Source organism: Berghia stephanieae, chromosome 1 (genome assembly GCF_034508935.2).
Source record: "Berghia stephanieae isolate SIO BIC M18660-M18661 chromosome 1, UCSD_Bste_1.3, whole genome shotgun sequence".
In the NCBI taxonomy this organism is placed as follows: Eukaryota; Metazoa; Mollusca; class Gastropoda; order Nudibranchia; family Aeolidiidae; genus Berghia; species Berghia stephanieae.
In genome coordinates, this window is record NC_088360.1 from 54583163 (window position 1) to 54594738 (window position 11576).

Sequence of the window (11576 nt, forward strand, 5' to 3'; positions counted from 1 at the left end):
CCCCCAACCCGCACCCCTCCCCCCCTCTTCTAAAATATAAAATCAAAGGCTCATAGGATGGGTACAAAAATTAAAAATATGTAACAAAACAAAACATGATATAGATCATATAGTCTACATGATATACATTCACTAAAATGCATTTTTTTTAAATTAAAGAGTATCGGATGTAAGTCAAAGATATGCACTTTGAATGCGACGTGTATCATTTGCAGGTCTGATGACCAAATATTTTATGGGCTTTATTTTAATCGGAATCTCAAAAAATGACGCAAAATATTGTCCATTACAACGATGTCAGACCTGTATATATGTACACGTCGCTCAATGCCAAACAATTCAGATGAATTAAACATGTAATAAATGCACATCAATTTCAGCCTTATGTTTTGGTGATTCTGTGTATATTATGTGGACATGTGAGGATCATAAATGTAACAAAGTAATAATGGTTAAAATATGGTCTGGAATGAAATGAATAAACTGAAGATAAGATAAATTATAATGAGAAATGTTGACTGGAAATGTTAGTATGTATCTCCTTAGAGATTTTATATATAACGTACTTTAAGAAATGATTTTGGCATAGAAAATTCATCTATACATACTTAACTTTTTGTGTATCCCTTATTTGTGTTTGATTGTATGAATGAGTGTTGCGGTTTGATAGAACTATGAATTTAAGCATCACATCGTGTCTTATTTTTTTTGTTCGTTTGTTGCTTTAGGTCTCTTCCAACACAATTGAGGTTATATGAGAGACCGCTGAAACAAAAAAAAAACAAGCAATCTAACAAAAATAGTACAAATGTAAATCAAAATCATAACCTAAATTATAAATAACCAAGAACAAACAGGCAGAAGATTTACAGAAAAAAATATCCCCTGTCAAAAATACAATCACAAACCAAAGAAGCAGGATAGGCTAGTAAAGAGAAGAAGAAACGACATCACTATCGGATCATCATAGGTATATGATTCAAGGGTGATGCTCCCATCCAACCACCCGTGTGTCTTATTTGACGAGGGACTTAGAATGCGAAGCATTTGAAATCATATTTTTAAAATCAATGGGTAAATTTTATAAAAGACTATTTTTACTATTATTGTAAGACAGAATTTGTTTTTAAATATTGAAATAAAAGGGGGAACAAAAATCAATACAGAAGATAGATACACAAGATACAACAATGGCATGATGGATGGTCAGTCAAGTACCGACAAAATAAAAGAAGCCAGATAAAAAAGAGTAAATGTTATAAAATCATCATCATATTTATATAAACTTCTGGGTCGGGCAAAACCCACTATGGGATGAAAAAATGATACACACAGAAGGTTATTCCCCCCCCCCCCCCCTCCTTAAGATAAAATCAAGGCGTATATCATAGGTAAAACCATGATGATATTCACTAAAACGCATTAATAAAAACACATTCATGTACATAAGTTGTTTCGTCAATGGCTTGAATTTTGATTTATTTGTTCAATGCGACGTGCACATATTCGCAGGTCTGATAACCAAATTTATTATGGGCTCTTGTTTTCATCGAAATCTCAATGACGCAAAATATTGTCCATTACAGTAATGTTCACCTAAGCCTAAAATTAAGTTCGGATGTCAGACCTGTATATATATGTACACGCCGGCTCAACGCCAAACAATTCATATGAATTAAACGTGTAATAAATGCACATCGATCTCAATCTTTTGTTTTGGTGATTATTATTTTCTCTAAAATCTACAAAAGATACATTTTATTTTATATATTTATATTTTTATATTTTCGAGGGCTTTACGGCGCTTGCGCATTTAGGTCATATTAGCGCCAGTGAAAAAGAAGCAAATGGAATAGTCGAAATATTCTAGATTTACAATAACAGCACCCAAGAAAACGTAAGACAAAGGGGAATTGGTTCAAATAGGGAACAGATGTAGATTCTAAGAGCATACCATCAATGAACTTAGTTTGAGTAGATACAATTAAAAGACTATTTTTAACCCCCCGACCCCCGACCCTCCCCCCCCCCCCAACCTCTTTTAAAAAGATATAAAATCAAAGGCGCATCGCATGGGTAAGAACAATTCAAAACATGTAACAATAAAAACATGATATATATTCACTAGAATGCATTAAAAAAAAAAAAAAAACATTTACAGTGCATCAGATGTTTGTCAATGACATGCATTTTAAATTATTTTCTCAATGCGACTTGCACATATTTGCAGGTCTGATAACCCAATTTATTACAGGCTATGTTTTTACCGGAGTCTCAAAAAATAACGCAAAATATTGTCCATTACAGCAATGTTCAACTAAGCCGAAATTAAGTTCAGATGTCAGACCCGCATATATGTACACGCCGGTTCAATGCCAAACAATTCATATGAATTAAACATGTAATAAATGCACATCAATCGCAACCTCATGTTCTGGTGATTATTATTTTTTCTAAAAACTACAAAAGATACAATTTAAAAACTTTAACAGCCCCCCCCCCTCCCCCTAAAATATAAAACCAAAGGCGCATAGCATGGGTAAAACAAGTCAAAATATGTAACAAAAAACATGATATACATTCACTAAAATGCATTAAAAAATAAAGTGTATCTGTTGTTACTCAATGATATGCATTTTGAATGCGACGTGTACCATTTGCAGGTCTGATAACCAAATATTTTATGGGCTTTATTTTAATCGGAATCTCAAAAAATGACGCAAAATATGGTCCATTACAACGATGTCAGACCTGTATATATGTACACGTCGCTCAATGCCAAACAATTCAGATGAATTAAACGTGTAATAAATGCACATCAATTTCAGCCTTATGTTTTGGTGATTCTCATTTTTCATAAAAACTACAAACGATACGATTTAAAAACTTTAACAACCCCCGCCCCCACCCCCTACCCGTAAAATATAAAATCAAAGGCTACTATAGATACAATTTAAAAACTATTTACAAACGTTTGCTTATGTAATGACCTTTGCAAAATAATATTCTTGTTTTATTTCTAGATCTTGTCTCTCCTTTCTCTTGTGTCATATAAAATCCCAATTGTTTTTTATACGCAAGGTTATTTGCAATTATAAAAACAAGACTCGTAATTAAAAATTGATAAATGTGTTTTGAATAAGGTCTTTTATATGAATGTGGTTCATGGCATAGGTGTGCATAGAAGCAGGTCTGATAACAGAACGCAATTATGGGCTTGTTTCGTTATTATTTTGCGTTGGTTGCGAGTATTTTCATTACAAAAATTGAGACCATAACAATTTGGGTTATCAGACCTACAAATAAGTATACGTCGCTTATGACCTATTCAAGGGTTATTTCGCCTTATCGTGAAGAAAAGAAAGCATCGTTTGTGGAAAGACGGTGGATGGTTCTGTTATCAAAAAGTCTGTTGACTGGGTGGAATGGCCTCTATGTAAATGGCATTGTTCAACATTTTAATCTTGTATATTCAACTCACATGTAACCTCTGATTCTGATTTTAATCTCTAAAAAAAGACAGGATGTCATCAAGATAATTCATCATAACTGCTAGAATTATTCTGTGTGAGTTTGTCCCTGTATTTCTGTGTGTATATTCTGTGTACATGTGGGGTCTTAAATTTAACAAAGTATTAATATAATGAGAAATGTTGACTGGAAATGTTAGTAATCTTGGCATAGAAAACTCATCTATACACACTTAGCTTTTTGTCTATCCCTTATTTGTGTATGATTGTATGAATGAGCGTTGCGGTTTAATAGAACTATGAATTTAAGCATTACATCGTGTCTTATTTGACGAGGCATTTGAAATCCTATTTTTAAAATCAATGGGTAAATTTTATAAAAGACTATATTCACTATTGTAAGACAGAGTTTGTTTTTGTTTTTTTTTATGTTTTTGTTTTATTTAATATTGAAAAAAAAGGCGAAACAAAATGCAATACAGAAGAGATACAGAAGATACAACAATGGAATGATTGATGGCAAGTAAAGAACCGACAAAATAAAAGAAGCAAGATAAAAACGAGTAATTGTTATAAAATCATCATATTTATATAAACTTCTGGGTCAGGCAAACCCACTATGGGATGAAAAGACATACACACAGAAGGTTATTTTTTTTACCCCCCCCCCCCTCCCTCCTTAAAATAGAATCAAGGCGTATATTATAGGTAAAAACAATGATGATTTTCACTAAAACGCATTAATAAAAACCCTATTAAAGTGCATAAGTTGTTTAGTCCATGCTTTGCATTTTGAATTATTTGTTCAATGAGACGTGCTTATATTTGCAGGTCTGATAAGTTTATTATGGGCTTTTTTTTAACGAAATCTCAAACCATGACGCAAAATATTGTCCATTAAAACAATGTTCAACAAAGCCCATAATTATATTCGGATGTCAGACCTGCACATATTATATATATATATATATATATATATATATATATATATATATATATATATATATATATATATATATATATATGCATACACGTCGGCTCAATAACAATTCAAATGAAATAAACATGTAATAAATGCACATCAATCTCAAACTTATGTTTTGGTGATTCTCATTTTTTTCTAAAAAGTACTATAGATACACTTAAAACTATTTACAGACATATCTGGTGACTGGAATTGAAGAAATAGATAGATGGATAGACAGATGAAGAAAAGGAAGAGAGAGAGAGAGAGAGAGAGAGAGAGAGAGAGAGAGAGAGAGAGAGAGAGAGAGAGAGAGAGAGATTATTTATTATTATCATTCTTCTTCTTCTCCTTCTCCTCCTCATTATTATTATGATTATTATTATTATGATTATTATGATTATGATTATTATGATTAGGATTATTATGATTATGATTATTATGAATATGATTATGATTATTATGATTATGATTATGATTATAATTATGATTATTATTATTATTATTGTGATTATTATTATTATTATTATTATGATTATTATTATTATTATTATTATTATTGTGATTATTATTATTATTATTATTGTGATTATTATTATTATTATTATTGTGATTATTATTATTATTATTATTATGATTATGATTATTATTATTATTATTATTATTATTATTATTACTACTACTATTATTACTGTTATTATTATTATGATGATTATTATTACTGTTATTATAATTATGATGATTATTATTACTGTTATTATGATTATTATAATTATTATAATTATTATGATTATTATGATTATTATGATTATTATAATTATTATGATTATTATGATATGATTATGATTATTATGATTATTATGATTATGATTATTATTATTATTATTATTATTATTATTATTATTATCATTATTATTATCATCATCATTATCATCATCATCATTATTATCATTATTATCATTATTATCATTATTATTATTATTATTATTATTATTATTATTATTATTATTATTATTGTTATCATTACTATCAGTATCATTATCATCATTATTGCTGTAATCTAACAATAATTGCCTATCTGTACAATTAAAAATGTAATTCTTTGTATCTCTATATAATCTTAAATGTGTACGCAAGGTTATTTGGAATTATAAAAAACAAGACTCGTGGCAAACATTGATAAACGTGTTTTGAATAAGGTCTTTTATATTTTTACTATTTCAAGACCAACTGGAGTTTTTTGTTTTTTTAAATATTGAAATAAAAGGGGAAACAAAAAGCAGTAGAGAAGGGAGATACAGAGGATACAACATGGAATGATGAATGGCAAGTAAAGAGGCGACAAAATAAAAGCCATATAAACTTAAAATCGTAAAGAGTAATTGTTTTTAAATCATCATCATAATATATATATATAAAACTCGCATAAAACCCACTATGAGATAACAAAAAAAGATCCACACAGAAGTATATTATTTTCTTAACCCCCCCCCCCCTTAGAAGGAAAATCAAAGCGTATATCATAGGTAAAAACAATGATGATATTCACTAAAACGCATTAATTAAAACCCCATTAAAGTGCATAGGTTGTTTAGTCCATGGTTTGCGTTTTGAATTATTTGTTCAATGAGACGTGATTATATTTGCAGGTCTGATAAGTTTATTGTGGGCTTTTTTTTAACGAAATCTCAAACCATGACGCAAAATATTGTCCATTACAACAATGTTCACTAAGCCCATAATTATATTCGGATGTCAGACCTACGTCAGCTCAACGCCAAACAATTCTAATGAAATAAACATGTAATAAATGCACTTCAATCTCAAACTTATGTTTTGTTGATTCTCATTTTGTTCTAAAAAGTACTATAGATACACTTAAAACTATTTACAGACATATGCTAAAATATTGAACATTGCCAAAACAAAGTATTCTCGTTTAATTTCCATTTATATTTACTCTCCATTCTCTTGTATCATTAAAAATTTAATTCTTTTTATCTCTTTATAATCTTCAATGTGTACGCAAGGTTATTTGGAATTATAAAAACAAGACCCGTGGCAATTAAAAATTGATAAACGTATTTTGAATAAGGTCTTTTATAAGAATGTGGTTCATGACCTAGGTGTGGATAGAAGCAGGTCTGATAACAGAACGCAAGTATGGGCTTGTTTCGTTATTTTGGGTTGGTTGCGAGTATTTTCATTCCAACAATGAGACCATAACAACCTGGGTTAACAGACCTGCAAATAAGTACACGTCGCTTGTGACTTATTCATGAGTAATTTCGCCTTATCATGAGGAAAAGAAAGCATCGTCTGTGGAAATCGGATTGTTTTGTTATCAAAAAGTCTCTTGGCTGGGCGAAATGGCCTCTATGTAAATGGCATTGTTCCAACACTTTAATATTATTACAACTACCGTATCACCTCAATTTCAGATTAGGTCGCATTCTTTAACTCAATGAGTAAATCTTATAAACGACTATTTACTATTGTAAGACGGATTGCCCTTTGTTTTGTTGGTTTTTAAAAATATTGAAATAAAGGGGAAAAGAAGAAGCAATATAGAGGATACAACAATGGAAAGCTGGGTGGCAAGTAAAGAGCCGACAAAAAGAAAGCCAGATAGACTGACGGAGTGTCGGAGATGGAAGGTCAATGAGAGACCAACAACAGGCTCGGAACCTCGTGAGCATGGCCCGTGAACAATATGTATAGTAACGCTCTGTACTTTGTATCGGCATTTAGTATACTGATTGGTTTATTATGATAGTCTACAGAAAAAATTTATTTTATCAAACTAGAAATATATTGATGCCGGCACAGTGATGAGACAGCAATAAAATTCAATCAATACGCCTTTATTGCTTCAGTTCACACTTTTGCGGCCTCATATAAGGGTCAAGGCTGTACAGACACAGACGGAGAGTTTACAAGACAACATTTCAAAGAAAGACGTTCAGTGGAAGACCACACCTGTCAGTGTGGATAATCTAACATTGTCAATTTGTGGCGATGATAATGACACGTACATGTCTGGAGTTGTTTGATACTGAATGCCCAGAATTTAGTAAGCGACTCTAATGGGGGGGGGGGGGGGGGGTGAATAAAATGGTGCACCAATTTTCATTTAAGTAACTGCTATCTATACGGGAAAAGTAAATGTTCCAAACTTATATTATTACGGCGCTTGAGACACTTTAGATCATTGTAGATTGTAGCACCAATAAAAAGGGGGTTAGATTGTCCAGAAGTAGACTCCAAAAGCGAACTATCAGTATCAGTGGGCTTTGAGATCTCCCATCCAGACTGCACATTATTCCACCAAAAGGAACACACACATTTTACAAAATATTACATATACGAGGGCTGTCCTAGATTTAGGTCAAGTAAGGCCGTGGCTCCAAAGTGTGTTGAGCATATTTATTCCGCGATGTACATATCAGGTGTCTACGTAATCGCCATTCTGTTCGATGCATTTTCTACACCGCAACAGAAGGGCAAACATAACTTCCCTCAAAAGTTGACGTCAAGACTTTTGAGCCAATTCTCAAGGGAGACCTTCCTAAAGCTCCTCGTGATAGCATTTCTTTCAATTTGTATTTTCACTGTGGACCTTTTGTCAGGTGTTTGTTTATTCATATTTGTCATCATATAAGCATTTTTAAAACTCTTGAACAAACCTTGATAGATTTGTGAAAGTTTAGAATTTCCTAATTCGACCATCGTTTTAATTCTCGGCCTCCATTTTGATTTGTGAAGTATTGAAAGGTAGTGCAAGTGCAACGCAGTCCTATGGTTTTTTTCTATTAGATTTAGCTCGAGATCGAAGGACATTTATTTTTTCTATTAGGATTATTTATAAGTCTTAGTAAAGGTGATAGGGTGTTTTTTTTCCTACTAAGGTTAAGTAAAGTTACTAGGTTGTATTTTTTCATAGGATCAGTTCAGGGAATATTTGGGTTATTTCCTTTAGCACGATGAGCTTTCGGTAGGCCTCCCATTCTCAACACCTGATTTCAGTTCATCGTCGTCCTCGAACCTATTTCAGCCAAGTGGCGCTTCAGAGCTCCAAACAGATGATAGTGGTAGATCAGGGCCATGAGGAGGATGTAAAATTTCAAATCCGTAATTCAGCCAGTTTTTTTTACTGTTTGGCGTTATGCGGTGTTGCGTTGTGTTGGAAAACGCCTTTGCTTAGCCGCGCCGGTCTCTGTCTCTGTCAGCTGTTTTGTGAGCCATCGGGCGGACACTTCTCTGAAATCAAAATGTTCGATTATTCTATGAATAGCTGGTTTGGAATATCCTACTCGGAAAGGATTGTTCTCGAAATTTAAGTCGCCTGACCTCCCGAATCAGATTAACATTCCCAATGTTCTCTTGTGAGTGATCAGACAATGACCTTCCTGAACTTCCAGTGCATATCTTATCCTGCTTGTCAAATCGACCTTGTTGAAATTCTTTACACCAGAAAGTTACCTGCTTCAAGCTCATAACATTTTCACCATAAACGATTACTAACTCTGAATTCCGAAGAACGTTTTCCTTTTGCATTCAGAAATCGTATTACCGCAAAAATTTCATCCTTTGACCACTCAGTAATCATGGTTGATATCTTTTTGATGTAGAAAAAAGGTCCGTTCATCAATTGTGCTCAAACTTTCAGCACTGGTGCTCAATTGATCTATAATTTCCAGTTACAAATGGTAAAATCTCTATAGCGACACACTATGGTACAGTTTTTGTGGAACGTTTGCCACGCACAAGTTTGTTATATTTTTTATGCCAGACCCCCAAAATCAAGTCGCAAAACTGGTATTAACACAGATAATTTTTATTTTTCACCAAAAAAGTTTTTTAAACCTATAATGACGAGACATATCTAGTTTTAAAAACCCAATATAGATACACATGTTTAGAAAAGACCTAAACTGCCCCTTAATTCGTAAAATAATTGATTTCGGGCCGTCATCGAGTCAACGTAAAAAAAAGTTTCATATCCATCTGCAATAATTCGTGTAAAGTTGATTTTTAACTCTGGCTTCGGTTTTCGTTTTTTGCGCCCCTCACATTGGCCCATATTTCTTTTTTGTCATTTTATTTTAATCAGGAATGCAAGATCTTTTCGGTACGACACTGATTTGAAATATTGGTTTCAAGTACCTAATATTCTTTTTTTTTTCGGAAACCGCAAAAATAACCATAAAGTTATTGGAAAAGGAGATTAATCGAATCAAGCATTTTTATTACCAGCAAAAGGCAAAAAAAGTTTGATTTTGTGTTGGAAAATCTATATCTGTTACAATGACTTCATCACATTTGTCTGAGTGGTCATGGGAACCGACCAATTTAAATCCTAATACGATCCCAAAAATATCCAACCAGTCTTTTGTTTTTATGTTTTTAAGGGTTTTACGGCGCTTGCAACACATTCAGGTTATATCAGCGCCAGTAAAAAGGAAGAAAATGGGATAGTAAAAAGTTCTAGAATTACAATTAAAGCACCCAAGAAAAAGTAAGACAAAGGGGAACTGAGAACAAATAGGGATCAGATGTAGATTCCAAGAGCATACCACCAATGTACTTAGTTTGAAATCACCTACAAGTCTCATCCAGGCACAAGCACAAAATCCAACAAAGAGGAATACACTCAAATGCTTACATTATACATTCAAAATAAAAATAATAATACATAACAGAGAGATGATTTACAAGGAAAAAAATATCATCTCCCAAAACAATAACTATGCATTTGACTGTTTCCCTCCCAGCTAGGACTCCGGCCAGAGCCAGGACAAAACCAAGTAATCCCATTCCAAGACAAAGACAGAAAGCATGTTGGAAAACAGATATAAGGGGATAGAAGACGCAGTATGTACCTCCCTGCCCGCTATGAGAGGTCAGGATCCCCACCCAGCCAACCAGTCTTCGACAAGCATGAATCTTATCTTTGATTCCTATTGTGAAACAGTCTTTTAAATTAGTCTAGAAAACCGGGTTGGATTCAATGCTTTTTTAGTAACCAGGAATCTTTTAGATAACACATATCATACCAACAGAAGCTGCTTGGAGTCTTCCAACAAAAAATTGAATAAATCAGTCAAAAGTGGAATGAAGTCCTATTTCTTCATATTTTGAAATAAGTTTCAAAGTTATATGTTGCGTAGTTAATTTCATATGCCATCTTTACATACTTCAAAATGCTATCTATTAAGATTTTTCACTCTTAGCAAACAATGACATAATATTAGCTGTGCTTTTTTAATATGAGTCGTAAAAACAGTACGATGGAACGGACATGCGTACTGGGGGTGGGGAATGGAAAGTTGGGTTGAAAATTCGATGTGAAATTAATTGATCCAGAATTCTGGTAAATATATAAAATTGGTTTAGATGTCCAATTAAGTTATGTTGGCCTTTGATTATTTGGCCCTCTATATTTTTGTTTAACTTTTGCCTGAGTCAATTCGAATTGGATTTTAAACTACGTAGCTGAAATGTTCCTTGAAATATTTTGAATTGATTGAATGAGTTAAGGTTGAATTCATAATGCACTTTCACATTCTTAAATTATTACTTGGTTCAAATGTTATAATTTTCTGATTTGTTGTTGGAATGCATTTTTCTGTCGGTATAATATGCTAAATAAAGTAGCAATAGTAATCAGGCAACTGGTACTGAGCATTATGCAGCGTGATGATATAATAGTGGTAAAGAAGACGTACATGAATGATACAAAAGCTGGGGCGGAAAAGGAACAGGAGGGTTGGAGACTTGTGATGGAAAGGAGGGGATTAAGAATAAGCAGATCAAATACATAATATTTTTGCGTCGGACAATAGAGAGCGGAGCCACCAATAAAGGTAGGAGAAGAGGATGCTCTAGAGACAAACCAATTCAAATACTAAGGAAGAACTGTTCAAGGAGATGGGGGAAATGTGATGGGGGTTAAGAAGAAACAGGCAGGCTGGAATAATTGTGACAAACGAATATCCGCAAAGGTGAAGGGGAAAATATATACAACAGTTGTAAGACCAGCAATGTTATATGGACTAGAGATAGCAGCTACAAAAAAGAAATAAGATAAAGAAGTTGAGGTGCTAGAAACGAGGATGTTGAGATGGTCACTTGGCTGGTCA

At 32.8% G+C, this 11576-nt stretch overlaps 1 protein-coding gene across 1 annotated transcript in view; it reads left to right on the forward strand.

The window, feature by feature from the left end:
- LOC144972825 (uncharacterized) overlaps positions 1–7487 on the forward strand; it is a 45555-nt gene extending 38068 nt beyond the window's left edge. The window contains exon 10 of the mRNA XM_078914549.1: positions 7311–7487. Within this exon, the coding sequence (XP_078770675.1) occupies positions 7311–7487 (177 nt within the window). The remainder of the gene's footprint in view (positions 1–7310) is intronic.
- Positions 7488–11576: the final 4089 nt, after the last annotated feature.